The sequence below is a fragment of the Hippoglossus hippoglossus genome, chromosome 10, assembly GCF_009819705.1.
Source record: "Hippoglossus hippoglossus isolate fHipHip1 chromosome 10, fHipHip1.pri, whole genome shotgun sequence".
NCBI classification, from domain to species: Eukaryota; Metazoa; Chordata; class Actinopteri; order Pleuronectiformes; family Pleuronectidae; genus Hippoglossus; species Hippoglossus hippoglossus.
This window is the reverse complement of record NC_047160.1, coordinates 635813-651891: the sequence shown is the minus strand read 5'-3', so window position 1 is coordinate 651891 and position 16079 is coordinate 635813. Positions and strand designations below refer to the sequence as shown.

General features: G+C 40.1%; 1 protein-coding gene across 2 annotated transcripts; it reads right to left on the bottom strand.

Annotated features, from left to right (window-relative positions):
- Positions 1-1042: 1042 nt before the first annotated feature.
- On the bottom strand, positions 1043-14888 carry atoh8 (atonal bHLH transcription factor 8). Of its 2 annotated transcripts, none has more exons than XM_034598812.1 (4): positions 13010-14888; positions 12456-12611; positions 8520-8707; positions 1043-1512 (listed from the first exon to the last, which is right to left on the bottom strand). In XM_034598812.1, the coding sequence occupies exons 1-4, from the start codon at positions 13664-13666 to the stop codon at positions 1446-1448; spliced, it is 1068 nt and encodes a 355-aa protein (XP_034454703.1). In that variant the 5' UTR covers positions 13667-14888; the 3' UTR covers positions 1043-1445. The 2 variants fall into 2 exon arrangements, with proteins under 2 accessions (XP_034454703.1, XP_034454704.1); XM_034598813.1 differs by having other exon boundaries at positions 8516-8707; positions 13010-14885.
- Positions 14889-16079: the final 1191 nt, after the last annotated feature.

Below are 16079 nucleotides of genomic sequence, written 5' to 3'. Positions count from 1 at the left end.
TGCAAATTAGAAAAGGAGCCCATTACAACAGTCCGTACATCAATTATTTGGCACCATAACAAAGGATATGTGAAGTGATATTAGTGATATAAGGGACTTTTTTTCAGGGTTAAGTGGCCCAACAGCTGTTTAAAGTAAGCAAACACTTCACAGTCACGTTGGCAACCAACAACTCTGCTCTCTGTACCACTCAACTTGTTTGTTTCAAGCCTAACAAATCCACAGCTAATAAAGCATACTCACATGTTGTGGTCCAGACTCTCCTGTATTACCAGTATGTACAGTTTGGCCTAAATTGGGACTGCACCATTTTTCAGAACAAAATCTTTGGAAAAGCCAACTGAACTACGAACTATTCAGGAAGCAGTCCTTGAACACAATAACAGGTCGGGGTAGTATTGTTGAGAGAGAGTGTTGTGACGTCGCACAGTTGCAGACGCATCAGAGAAATCGATGACAAGGCATTTTTGCAGCTTCAGGAGAAGTGTTTACTGTGGGAGAGAAGAGCTCCCTCTGCTGCAGACTTTGGGATTTTGATCCATGCACACCGATTACAAACAGAAAAAACATATACAACCCACTAGAGTCTAGTGGGTTGTATATGTTTTTTCTCGAGGATAGGTAAAGACTGAAAAAGCATAATATGTCACCTTAAACTTTTGTAAATTGTAATTTGAAAAAAGATCCCATAGTCACTTGATTGGAATTGAATTTTTTTGTGGCTATTGTTTTCTTCCATCTAAATGCATTTTAACAGTACGGCCTATGGTATCAACACAAAAACTGGTGTAAAAAAATCTGAATGTCTGCACCCAGTGCCCGACCAAAGATTATTCAGGAAAGAATAATTACAAAGTGGGTCAACAGTCCTGCTCTGGAACTCAATTCTTCTATGGAGGAACTTTATTTTTTTATATGCATGCTCATTTCACATACACATGTACATAATTGGCTGTTTGTATTTACCATATGACAACTGTAATACTCCTGAATTAAATCTATATGACAACACAAATAAAGACATATGTCAAAAATCAGGAACCAAGACACTAACTAATATTTCTTAAAGTAATATACAATACAGCAACGAAAAAATTTGATACACATCAAAACATTCAGTGTACAAATTGTAGCTTTATGTAAACAGTCAACTTTAACTTATTTATTGGGAAATAATAATCAAGTTATATATTGTGTTAGATAAGTCATAATGAACTGTATTTTTCAATTTACAATGCGTACACCTATATATTATAATAAAGGCAAGAAATTGTATCGCATTTGGCAGTTAATATACTTGTGGTTCCTTTTCTACATCACTGTAGTGAATGATATTGTTGTTCACCATGGAAAAGGCCTTTTTACTCTTGCATACTAATATGTTAAGTCTAGTACAACAGATCAGTTGAGCCTGAGGCTGGTTGTGTGATGTAGTGACACAGCCCTCATCGGTGAGAAGATTCTGGTAATGGGAATCTCAATACATCACAAATCCTCTGGCATCCTGCCAACCTGTCAACAAAATAAAAGCACTTTAAAATTAAGATCACAATCAAGCAATGGACAAACTGGACTAACAACTCAGCAATATTTAATTTGTGTGCAGCAATGAATTAAAGGGCCCATATTTTACACCTTTCTGGGATTTAATTTGAGGTATTGGTACCCTAAGATGATATATCAGTGCTTTAAAGTGAAAAAAATGCTACAATGTGTATTTCCATGTCCTCATTTCTGCCTCTCTCTGGAACTGCAGACAGAACAGGCTGTTTTCGCCTGCCTGTTGAGCCCCTCCTCTGATTGGCTGACTGCACTTTGTGTGACACGCGACCAGGACTATCACCGGTCTCACACAGCTGAAAGTCACGTTGGTATGTTTGGATACATCTGTAGAAGACCAGCCACATATTTACAGTTGGTTAAAACAGGATGTTTCTGAACAGTAAGTTACAGCGTCCTCATGTTTGTTCAAGTTTTAGCAGGACAGTCGGCCAATGTAGGAGTAACGTCCCCAGTTACAGTATGGAGTAACAACGTCTACGTTACTCCGTACTGATTACAGCGACACGGCGCGTCAGAAGAAATAAAGCGTAACCGCTGGTCTCGAACAGTAACGTTCTTAGGAGGAATGTGCACAGACACATTCTCTTCCTTGCATCCCTCCACGCTGCAGTGTTTCTTCAGTTTTGTTTGTTGTGATTAGCCTGTGGTAGCTAACAAGCTGCTAGCTCAGCAACTTGTCTGCTTGGTGTTGCGTTCGGTGTGGAGGGGTGGTGGTGATGGAGGTGACAGGGAGCGGAGGTGGTGGGTTTGGAGGCTGGACTGGTACTGGCTGGGTGGGGCTGAGAGATGAGTGTGATCCCGAATGACTCATACGGGGGAGGAAGTACAAAACGAGACGTTTCGATAACAAATATCTTAGAATGCACTGAGTGAAAAAGTCAGCGGAGTGACTGTTTTCATACTTTGAGGGTCCCTACTGACCCCCTTCAAGTCATTATGGATAGTATAAGCCCAGAAAATGTATTTTACACAATATGGGCCCTTTAACTCTTTCATTAATTAGTTATTGTTCAATATGAAGCATGGATCAATGAATGAAAGTCATATTCATGATTTGTTATTTGTCTACATCACATGGAAGATGAAATTGGCTTTGTGCCCTTGGAATAGACAAAAATCTATGTGTATATTCAGTCCTACTGTCCCATCACATCACAACATACTCAAGATTGCAGGAAATTCAGTTTGAATTAGTTTGCGAACTGAACCTTGTTCATGAGCTACACTATCAAAAGAAAAACCTGGACACAACCATGAGCAATCTTAATTTTGGCCTACAGCAGACTCCTAAATACAAATGCAGTTATGAGAACGGTAAATGGTCTGTATTTGTATAGCGCTTTTCTAGTCTTGATGGCCACTCAAAGCCCTTCAAAGTACAGTTTTGCCATCCACCCATTCACACACGTTCATACAGTGCATCTATGGGCAGCACTTTTTTCTATGAGGGGACATTCAGGCTTCAGTATCTTAAGCACTTAAGGCAGATATATACTTGCTGTTAACTACGCGTACGTGTGCGCATGATGGCTGCTTCGCATATCATGCGTCCATTTGGAGCGTTGGTTGTGCACATCCTCAGAGATTAACGTGTACGCCAGATGCAATATGCACTTGACCGGTAGGGACAGTGTAGCGGTAGTATAGGGAATGTGTGGTGTATCATCAGCGGGCTAATCCGGCGGAGCAAATCGTCAATGTCTTGGCAGACATTCGAAAATACTGGTGGTATGTTTCATCATCAATTTCTCACATTTGCAGAAAGAGACAAACATACTCTCCATTGTCAAGCCATGCTTGATTTAAGGGCCTTAAAGACCATCTACGATGGTGCCGCTGTCTCCTTTTCTGCTGTGATCTCAGAATTAACAAAATAGTAACCTCCGCGAGTGTCGACCTGTTTAATATGTACATCATGCAAATCCAGAAGTTCTATACGGTCTGATTTCTCCGTTGTGCCCTCTAGTGGTACCCTCCAATAACATGCGTAGTACATCGGCAAGTATGTGAACAAAAACGTTCACGACGCAGCTGGTTGTCTACGTAAACTCTTGTTTAAACAGCAAGTATATCTCCGGCCTTAGGCATGTGATGGGGAAGACTGGGATCAAACCGCTGACCTCTCTAGCTATAGCCGCAGAATAGAGAATAGAGAACAGTCTCTTCCAGCCAATCATGTGGCTGCTGTCAAACTTTAAATCCCTTCTCCTCTCTTCTGCTGTCAGCTGTCATTCAGCGACGTGCATAACCCACCTCCACCCTAATCTCCTCCAGTCTTCAGCAGAATCATCATCACCTCATCTTGATCCTCAACCTCAACTGATCGTGATCGTATTGGTGATCCTCTATCGTTTTGGCAGCTGATGGTGGATCACGACGATGGATCCAGATAGTGTCAGTGGATCATGATGATGGATTGTGGATTATGGTGGCATCTGATCGTGGTGGCAGCTGATCGCGGACTACTTTCAACAAGACTGCCTGATATACAATATGCCTAGTAAAAATTCTACCATTACTGACAATAACTCCTCAATTTAATTACTTTCCATTATGTTAAAAACTGTTTAGCTAATCAAGGTCGTAAATACTGTTATTTTGCTGATGTTCTCATTTACACGTGGCATCTATTGCACTTCTGTCCATCCTGGAAGAGGGATCTCTCACATGTGGCTCTCCCTGAGGTTTCTACATTTGTTTGTTTTTCCCTGTTAATAGGGTTTTTTGGTAGTTTTTCCTTATGTGTCTAGACCCCGGTGGGGGAATTCCTGTACTATGTTCTGCTCCACCCTCTCTTAATCCCGATGACATCACATAGGGGTCTACTATGCCAAAGACAATAACATTCACATCACTTCCTGTGCGCGTGTCAATATAAGTTGTTAAAACGTTGAATCGAAGTCTCTCCTGATTGAATTACTGTTAAATGGTTTAACAGTTGATGGTAATAAGCTGCATGTTAGAATAATGGTGAGAAGTCAGACTGCATGTGTTGTTAATCATCTCATGTGATGCCACTCAGCCAATCAAATTTGTGAATTATGGTGAGAATTCTGACCGTGTTTGTGTCTCACTCACTAAGTCAAGGAGAGATGGCAGAAGGCAGAATAGACAGTGATAAGTGAGTAAGAGAAAAGTAAGAAAATAAACTTCAAATGGCATGCTCTAAAAAGAGAAAAGTAGACAGTGAAAACAGAGTCTTAAATCATGACTGGACAGACTAACATGCATATTTTTCTGATGGGCAGATCAACACCAGTATGTCTCATATTTTGAGAGACTGTTGTGATTGTTAAAATTAACAATGTGAGATGCCACTATGCCATTACCATTCAAGCCCAAGTTTCAAATCCTGACAGGACAAGAGATATTTCACTTCTCTGACTGAATAAGTAACGTGGGGGTGGTATTTGAGAGGAAAAGAAGGGAAGACACAGGAACAACATGTAGGGATTCAACAAACAGCACTAGGCTGGTTTAAGTCATACTTCCCAGATAGATTACAATTAGTTCAGGTGAACAATGACTCCTTCATACACACAAAGGTTAGTCATTGAGTTCCACAAGGTTCTGTACTTGGACCGATATTTTTCACTTTCTATATACTTCATTTAGGGAATTATATCCGAAAGTATCACATACATTTCCATTGTTACGCAGATGACACCCAGCTGCACTTATCTATGAAGGCTGATTAATCTAATCACTTAGAAACTTCAGAAATCTCTAAAGGACATCAAGGCCTGGATGACACAATTCATAGTACTTGGCCCTCATCACCTCAGAGAAATAATGTCGGACCAGATAGTTACATTGGATGGCATTAGCTTGGTCACTAGCTCTACTGTGAGGCACCTTGGAGTTATGTTTGACCAGGACATGTCATTTGACCAACACATTAAACAAGTCTCAAGGACAGTTTTCTTCCACCTGCACAATATAATGAAAATTAGAAACATCCTGTCTCCAAAGGATGCTGAGAAATACGTCCATGCCTTTGCTACCTCTAGACTGGATTATTGTAATTCTTTATTATCAGGATGTCAAAAATTCTGCAGCATGAGTGCTGACAGGAACTTGAAGGAGAGATCATATTACTTTTGTCTTAGTTTCTTTGCATTTACTGTAATTCAAAATAGAATTCAGAATCCTGCTCCTCACATACAAAGCCCTGAATACCCAAGCCCCATCATATATTAAAGAGCTCATAGCACCGTATTATCCCAATAGATCACTCTAATCCCTAAATATAGGTTTGTGGTTCCTACAGTCTGTAAGGGAGGTAGAGACTTCAGCTACCAGGCTCGTTCCTTTTGGATAAAGCTTATAGCTAGGACTATCACTTACTTTGTGTTTCTCTCTCTCTCTATGACCATTGACCATTAACAGGGATATCTTTCGGGCTGCCAGGTTGTAAGTTTATTTTCTTGGTAAGCAACCATTCTGCATTATGTTTCCTTCTGCAGATGGGTACATGTCAGGTCAGGTCCTATAGCCTCCATCTTGATGCCCTGGTCTTGTAGATGCACTCATGAAACAAACAATTTTTTCATTATTAATAGATCTGACATTTGACTTTCTCATCAAATGACTGTTCAGTGACTAAAATGTCTATAATATTTTGCTGAAGCATATGTTAAAACTCACACAGTAATAAACACTAAGATTTTGACTTTCACAGATAAATTGGATGACACCACAGGAGCAGTATGGAGGCGTTTTATGTTTTTTTCTGTTGTTATTTTACGTATTAAAAACTGATTACCAATTACTTCAACTGTATTGGAATTGGTTGCAATGCTGTTTACCCCTGAGACTCCAAATGTGTTTTGTGGATTCAAACACTTCACCCACCCCTCTATCTACATAGTGGTTAGTAGATAATGAGTGAATTTTAATTTTTCGGTGAACTATCCCTTTAAGCATTTAAGACTGCAGATTAAACAAATTTCCAGCCACTAAACCCAACGATTGACCATCTAATAGTGTGAAAGACAAATAAAACATTCTTTCTCCAGTCAGGTTTCCTTCGGATATTTCTCCTGCTGTTTGTGTGACCTCAGGCCTCAGTGCAAAATCACAAAGAAGCAAAAGTGTCCTTTTCCCATCTAACAATGCTGACAGACTCAGTGGCTCTGAGAATATAAAAAAACATTTAATTCTTGGCAGACTCCCCCTTCCCTCTTCACACACACATGCACAAACACGGACACACACACACACACATACACACATGCTCCCTCTGTCTTTCCAACAGCTGCTGCTGCTTGACAGCCTGATGATGACTGTGTTTTTTCCCCTCCTTGTTTCAAAGTATGTTGGAGCAGATGGCCTGGAGTGGCAGAGTAGGGGAATGTTGGAGAGACTGCTAGGGAATGTGCCAAGTGTGTGTGTGTGTGTGTGTGTGTGTGTGTGTGTGTGTGTGTGTGTTTGTGTGTGTAATTTAAATTCGCGTGCTTTCTCGCTGCCCTCTGCCCTTCATGGCGCCAGCTCCACTTCCCCTCCACTCTAAACATCTGGTGTCTGGGACTTTGACAACTCACACACACACGCACACACGCACGCACACACACACACACACACACACACACGCACACACGCACACACACACAGCATGCACACGCAGGGAAACAGGCAGCTCGCAGGGGTAAAGCCCACAGCTAGTTTACATCTAAAGGAGCAACATGTCTGCATGAGTTGCTGGAAAGTGGATGCAAGAAACAGTACTCTACTGTGTGTCTCATAAAAGTAAAATAAGTAAAAATCTTGCCACTTGTCACTTTTTAGCTTTGAAATGTATTTCTCTCACAACAGGGTGAATTTCTTCTTTCTGAACTTTCTGTTAAACCAACTGCTGGACTTGGTCTACTGAACCCTGCAATATCTTTAATAATTTGTCAACAAAGTAAAAGAACAATGTTTGTTGTCTTTCTGCAATGACTTATATTGAGCTGAGTAAGGGCTTTTATTTTGAAAATTTGTTAACTCGTTAAGATTGTTCTGATTACTTAACAGACATTTGAAATAGCCTATATATGCTATGTATGAAAAATAATAACACCATTGTATATAAAACAGACATGTGAAAAGTAATAATGCAAATTTAGTTACATTTTATGAAAAAAATGTATTATTAAATCAGTGCAAAATAACTGAATCTGGTTCATCATGATCATACAATGGCTTCACTGCAGATAAACTAGGTAGGGTGAACATAACATTTTCAAACTTTACCTTGCACCATAGATTGTGTTGCAGAACTTTTTATGTAAAAGATCCAATACACAAGCAAGAAAAAGTGACCGTATATTGTAGGCCTGTTTGAGGAGTACTCACTAATGACAAGGACTGATTCTGAAGTAGCTCTGGATCGTATAAAAGAAGCAGTAAAACTTAAAATTATTATACTATATAATTATACTAATAATGTATTATTCACAAAATGGAAAGGGGAGATAAAACAAGTTCTGTTCTGGTTCTGATTTGCCATTTTTCTGTCACACAAATAAGATAATTTCCCTGTAAGCTACTGGAAGTATTAAATAAGGCAAATCTGTAGAGGAATTGCAGCCTCTATAGACAGTAGTTTATCAGTCAGGACAAACAGCGTTGTCAGCATAGTGTGTTGCTATACTAACTCAATTGATCCTGTGGATATATTATTATTTATCAGGATTAACAGGTGAACATTTTGCCATAATAACACACACACTCTAACAAGGCACTTAGAAATAAAGACCTGGGTTGTGTCCAAAATCAGTTGAGTATTGATGGAGTTCTATGTGAGACTGTATAGTGAGCTCATTGACAAAACGAAAACAAAAAATAATTCATGCTGCTCTGTCTTGTCTGTCGGCAATTATAGTGAGTAGTGAGTGATTTTTGACACAGCTCTGGTTAATTTTATTCTCTGGGTAGCTGTCACTATTTGTAGATGTATGTTATGTCTCACTTTCCTCTTCTTGCTCCTTCCCTCGGCTTGCAGGGTCCTGGTACACTGCTCGACACACTGAGAGAAGCTCAGACTGCTGTGGTCTGAACTGTAGTCCAGTTCAGCCAACTGAGCCAGAGACAGGATGTAGTTGCAGGCGATACGTAATATAGCCAGCTTGGATAGCTTCTGCCCATAGGAGTAACATGGCACCTGGATAGAGAACAAATGGAGGGAGATGAGGAAGGTCTTTACATGTTTGATTTGCATACTCTCAATTAAATGGAATGGAAGCAAGGAGAATGGTCTACAACTACCTCCCCACAGTCTGAACTTCCGCTTCTGTCATTGATTACACCTAAAAACTAATCTCTGTTCCTCAAAATAAAATATTAAATTTGTTTTGCCATGGTTGTAAGTATACTTTATCCTCATTTTGTATTCTTGGATATACGAGTAATAAGGCCCACCTCTATCTCACCCAGCTGATCACCTGCAGCTCGCCTTAGCACACGTCTTGTGCATTGCAGTAGAATTAAAATTAACTGTAGCGCCTGATTTATATTTAGACTACTTGTCATCTAAAGATCTCTCTGAGCTTTGTTCTTTTCAGATTCTTCCTCATCTGTGATGGTGGATTGTAATGGCAGCTGATCGTTGACTATGATTACAACAAGATTGCTTAGATATACAAAATGCCTACTTACATATTCTACCATTACTGGCAATAATTCTTCATTTACAATTGTCATTGCTGTCTATCAGACATTTTCTTATGTAGAAATACTTAGAAGTTTCTTCTAACCAATATTTTAAATATTGTAATTTTGTGGATGTGTTCAGCTACAGGTGGTATCTTTGCACTTCTGTCTGTCCTGGGAGAGGGATCCCTCACATGTGGCTCTCTCTGAGGTTTCTATGTTTTTTTTTTGGTAGTTTTACCTTAATCTTGTTGAGGGTTAAGGGCAGAGGATGTCGTTACTTGTTAAGCTCTATGAGACTAATTGTAATTTGGGAATATGGGCTACATATTCACATAAATAAAATTTGATTGATTGATTAACCACTTATCTTTTAAGACTCTATTCTTAGTAGAGGAACAACAAAGTTTTACCTATAATCAACACTTCCATATTAACGTTCCAGTAAATATCCCTCTGCTCAAAACTTCCCCCACACACTACCTACACCAACAGACACACATATGTAATGGATTTTATATAATACTTTACAATCTTATTGACCACTCAAAGTGCTTTACAGTACAAGGCACATTCACCCATTCACACACATATTCATACAGTGCTACTATATGGTGCACTTTTTTAATCACACACTGCCAGCACAGCAAGGCAATGTTGGGTTAAGTATCTTATCCATGGGCACTTTGTAATGCAGACTGGAGGGGAGAGGGGGCGGACCACTGACTGAGTTCGGACTAGTGGACAACGCGCTCTACCTCCTACCTCCAGAACCGCCATATGTATTAGTTTTCTCACGTTTCATATGACATAAGAGCTTAGACTTTTTACCATATAAATTGTGTCCGAATTAATATTGGGCAAAAAAGAGAGAGAAAAAGAGCTTTAACTAGTCAGTTTAAGATTGTTGCCATGCTGTGTATAGATTGATTTTTAGACTGGGAAAATTATTATCTAGTTTATCCTGAATCCTGTCGCAAACGCAGGTAGGATTTCTACTGGTGCTGCTGATGCTCAATCTGACTTTGACCGACTCAGAGTGTTTGTGTCGGAGAGAGATGATAGCGTGAGACAAAGAGCACTGTCATCCTGTTCTTTTCAATGCCACTTGATTTCAACTTTAAAAAATAAATTGCAGATTCCATGATTTAGTTAACAGCACTAACTATACTATAACTATATACATACATTCTCTATCTGCACACACAGACCTCTCTCTCATAAGGGGTGGGGGATGACTGAGAGGAGATGGCAGAATTGGAAGAATTTTCTGGGGTCATTTTGGTTTAGACGGGATGGCATCACCCCTTAACCCACACCAATTCGCCTACTACCTAATCCAACCTCCCCTTTTTTTCTAAAATCTTTGAAAAGCTGTAGCAAACCAATTATGACATATTCCAATTATTTGTAAAGGAATGAATTGTTAACACAAGTGCATTATAGCAAAGCATAGTTAAAAGTTACCAGTGAACTTCTCATGGCACAAGATTTTATTACAGAGACTAGGAACATGTTTTTGGATTAAAGGAACAGCATTGGGTAACAGTTATTAATAGAGCCAACAATTTATGGACAGCAAATTAGGGAGAAAAAACTTTCTGATACCAATACATATTGGAGAGGTGTCATGGGGCAGAGAGTTTAAACCCATGACACACTGGAGAAATTTGTGAATTTTAGGTAAATAATCAGAAAATAGTTTACAAAGTCAAGGCATTCATCTCCATGTTCACCTTGAGCAAGACGCATGTCAACTGCATGAATTGCACATTTTGTAGCAGAATTAAGTTCTGCGGTCCCCTGGCCATCATACAACTTTAACCAGCTACACGAATAAATCTAGAATTATACTTTAATTCCAATTGCTAAGTTAAAAAAAATAATCTCAACATAATTCTGAGGTGTAATTTATATAGTAATTTATAATTGCTTCAGACTAATGAAAAATGCGATCTATTACAATTTCACTTGACTCTTATGACAGGTCTGGACCATATGTAAACTGTGTATCTACCTTAAAGAAAATTTAAAAAACGGTAAAATTGGGGGGTGCAGCAAGTTCTCATAATGTCTGCTGTACACTAGAGGATTCTTAGATCTTAGCTGATTTAAAAAAATATGGGAGACCACAGACATAATGCAGACGAAACGCAGGACCACACATGTTTAAACAAAAAATTTGCAATTCCAGAGACTTGGGAATTTACAGAAGCTTGCGTGATCAAATGTCACGCAAACTTCAAACTTCAGAATAGAAAGAATAATGGAGGCGGACTACCTGCGAAGTCAGCTTGTTAAGACATGTTTTGCAATAAAAAATTATAATAAAAGAAAAAAGCATGCATTTATACTGTTGCCACAAATCCACAAGTTTGCCCTCCTTTTTTATTGTCCACCTGGTACAAGAGACAAAACTCTTATTTACGCTGTAGGCAGCCAAGTACTCAAAATCTGGCTGGTGATGCTTCATGGTCAGCTCACACACCATTTCATATTGCGGGTCAAATATGTTTGATATTTTTGATAATATCCACTATATCTGACTCTGATGTCAGTGACATTTAAAGATTATGTCTGTAAACCTCTCACACTACTGAATCATTTGGTAAGATATTGTGTTTAGATCAGCCCTGAATCGTCAACGCCCCCACAAATGTCAGGAGGGCTAAATCGGACCCCCCAATTAGGCCCAGACATTCTCTAGTGTGGGGACAGTCTAAATCACTAGTACGCACCACTGTACAGACAAAATCTGTACAAATGGTTCTTGCATGAGGCCCAATGATTCTTCAATGCACATGCAACTATTATGTTGTTATTATATTGTTGTGTGGTTTATTGTTATCATTATTATTACATCCATAACTATTACCATTAATATCACGTAAATTAAATATCTGACAAATCAAGTCTTTTCACCACATTTATTCAAACAACCCTGCTCATTGATTAACAACATTGTCTACAATGGTCTTATACATCCAGGTGATAGCATCACAAGTGAAACATCGTGATTAGAGAAAAGTGTTTTTTTTATGATGACGAAAGGTTGACTGAGACTGCAATGTAATACAAGTGAAACAGACATCTTCTGTTTTATTTCCTGCTCTGCGGCATCTATAAGTATGGTCACAGAAATGTAGAACACCTTGTATGTGATTCTGTGCAGTGCTTATGTGTATAGTAGTAACAATATGGTTTTGAGCTTGTACACACTTTGTTGTTTGAGGTGTTGTAGTGGGGACTATGAGACTGACCTGCTTCCTCAAGGCTTCGAAAGCAGCGCTGATGGTATGGACACGGGTCCGCTCCCTGGCGTTCGCTAGAAGCCTCCTGGTCTGCTGGATGGCTTTAACCTCTGGAAGACACCGAGGTCCATCAGAACTCATTTCAGCCCTGTTCCTGGGAGACTCCTGGGAGAGAGGAAGACCTGAGTCAACAAGTGTTGTGATGACTGAACTTAACAACACACTACAGAACATCACTTTATTTATAGTCTAACCAAACCCTCACCAATCCGCTTTTGTCACTTGTACCATACCACATTAAATAATAATGAAAAATTTTGAACCACAAAACAAGGACGCACATTGTTCAGTCAGACAACTTCCAGTTCACTGGAATGAGGATTCTATACACAAATACAGACATTTGATTGGTTTTCAATCACACTGGCTGGTAGATGTTTTCAAAGGTCACCAAAAGTATGAAACACTAATACTGAGGATAGGCAGATAATTCATTTCAGTAACTAACTTGTTCAAACTATTTATTTGGTAATTGTCCTTTTCATACCACTTCACATATTCACCTTAGGTGACTCCACCTGGAGCTCCACATGTTCTTGACACAATGAGGTCTGGAAGATCCTGGGGCCAGGCAGAGCTGAAGCATGGCCTGACAGAGAGGGCTCCGGGGGGGAGGCCTGGTGACTAGGTGAATGGCTGTGGCTGCAGCTGGTTGACATTGACAGAGGGAAAGTAGAGCAAAGGCCCAGTTTAAGTCTGTTGGACAGAGGCTGTGAGATGACTGTGGGCCAGTGGGAGATCTCTGGGTTAGAGAATGGAGGGGAAGGTAACTGGGACAGTTTAGAGGTGATGTCTGGCATGCTAATACCAATTCTCATGTCTATAGCACCACTCTGAGCTGGAGCCATGTTGCCCCCTGGAAGTCCTGACAGAATTTCTGTAGTGCTAGCTGTTGCCTCCTGAGACATCATCAGCTGTCTCTGCAATGGAGCCAACGTGCCGACATTACATGCCTCCGTTTGGGTGTCATCTACTAAGTCCTCATCCGACGTGTCCCCTTGGTAGGTTTTCCTCCTCTCAGGCTCAGGGCCGCTGAAAAGTCTTTTAGGCTCCCTAGACTTCCTCTTGAACTTCTTGTTCGTGCAAGACATAGACATCAGTGCTGGATCTTTGTTAGGGGATCGCTTCCATGTATTACTCAGCTGATGTGGATTCTTCATTGTTCAACAATTACTGTAACTAACCAGCTAAACTGAAATTAACTTCAACCACTAATCTCCTCTTGGCTGCAAAATGGAAGTGAAACTGAACTACTTGTATCAACTTCAGTCAAACTAAATCTTTCAATTCCAAAATTTGTACTCACCATATAAGAGTGTGTGTCATCTTTGTGAAAGTTCACCTGTTGTAGGAATTACTGAAAGCATTACACTATACAGTGTAACATTAGCTGTTCAACTGCAATGAGAGAGGTGGCAGAGTCGAGTATTACTTTAACATTACCAACAGGTTTCCTAAGGCTCCACTCTGTCTGCATAGCAGCATCATGAATAATCCACATGAATACACAAAGCTGTGTAACATCTGCTCTTCTGCACAAGTTGTCCCACTGGATTGAGACTCACTTTTCCTCAACTGTTAAGTTTTTTTCTGTGTAAGCAATCCAGGCCTGTGCCTCAGAATCAGGGTTACAGTGGGGCTGTATGAGCATGGCTCCAGTCAGTCTGCATAGCAGCACTGTGAATAACCCACACTGATACTCACACTGAGTACAGACAGTCAGCAGCGGAACTGCAGCTGCTGGACAAAATAATGGGAACAGCACGTGAACAGGATGGCTGAACTATTCAAGAGCTAAAGTACAAGTCCAAACAATTTCCCACTGAGCAGGTATGTTATACAGAGCCTCTGACAATCACTGTTTTCCATCAGTTTTCAAGGCAACCAAATATACTTCAGTTGCAACATATTCCAAACAGACAGGAAAAGAATAACACTGAGTTTATAAACTCCACCAAACTCAGTAAAAATGTGTCCGAACAGCAGCAGCTCAGGCTTCGGTGACACTGTCCCCTATATGCTGCCTCGCTACCGGCACATCCCTCAGTGAAGCTCGGGGACCCGTCTTGAAAACGGGGCCATGACTCGGTGTGTTGACTCCGTACTCGCTGGCAACAATGAGTTACAGGTTATTCAAACATGAATAATAATCCATAAATCCTCCAGCTGTAGAGCAGACACCGTTAAACACCCCCGGTCCGTTCATCCGCCTGTATCGAAATGTCCACGGTGCAGGCGAAGGAGCGATGAGCACAGCGGGGAGAGAGAGAGAGAAAGAGAGAGAGAGAGAGAGAGAGAGAGAGAGAGAGAGAGAGGGAGAGAGAGAGCGATGCTCCTGCTCTGTAAATTACAACAACGACTGAGTAGCACCACCGAGTGGAGTAAAACAGGAACTTAAATGCTTACAGGGTAGCACAAATTTAAATGGTAAATGGTTTTGTATTTATATAGCGCCTTTCCAGTCTTGATGACCAATCAAAGCATCGTTGAGCAGCACTTATTTCTTTCAATGAGGGGCAATTTGCAGTACACCATCTTGCCCAAGATCACTTTGGTATACAGATGGGGAAGACTGGGATCGAACTGCCGACCTTCTGGGTGGAGGACGACCGCTCTACCCCTCAGCAACAGCAACCCACAATAATAATAATAATGTAGCCGAGAGTTTTGTTCTCTTATACTGTATATAATAATATTAATAATAACAATAACAATAACAATAATAATAATAATACATTTAAATGTATGTATCAATTCATTGACCTTCCATTATGCTACAAAGTGTTTATTCTAATCAATGCTGTAAATACCCTTATCTTTCTGATGTTCTCCATTACACGTGGCATCTATTGCACTTCTGTCCGTCCTGGGAGAGGGATCCCTCACATGTGGCTCTCTCTGAGGTTTCTACCTTCTTTTTACCCTGTTAAAAGGGTTTTTTAGTAGTTTTTCTTACTCTTGTTGAGGGTTAAGGGCAGAGGATGTCACACTTTGTTAAAGCCCTATGAGACAAATTGTGATATGTGAATAGGGGCTATACAAATAAAATTTGATTGATTTGATGGATTATCTCTAAGCACTTTACATACAAGGTCAAGACCTTAAAAATTATAGAGAAACCCAACAGTTCCCACAATGAGCAGCTCTTTGGCAACTATGGAGAGAAACAACTCCCTCATTAACTGGAAGAGACCTCTAGCAGAACCAGACTCAATGTGGGCGGCCATCTGCCTCAACCAGTTGGGGTGAGCAGGGAAAAATGGGGAGGAGAGGGGAGATGGGTGGAAAAGAGGTGAGAGAAGAGAGAGAGATAGGGGGGAGGGGGAGGAGAGATAGGAAAGATAAATCAGGAACAGGTGTGCACCATCAGGTTTCAGCTCTGACTAGTTGTTATAATGAAAACAATAGGTGTATAATAAATTATGGATGCAAAGATGTTATTAATGGTAGCAGCAACAATTCATATAATAATACTAATACTACTACTACTACTACTACTAATAATAATAATAATAATAATAACAATAAATGTTGGTGTTGTTGTCTGAATCCTGCAGCTCTGGAGTCAGAGAT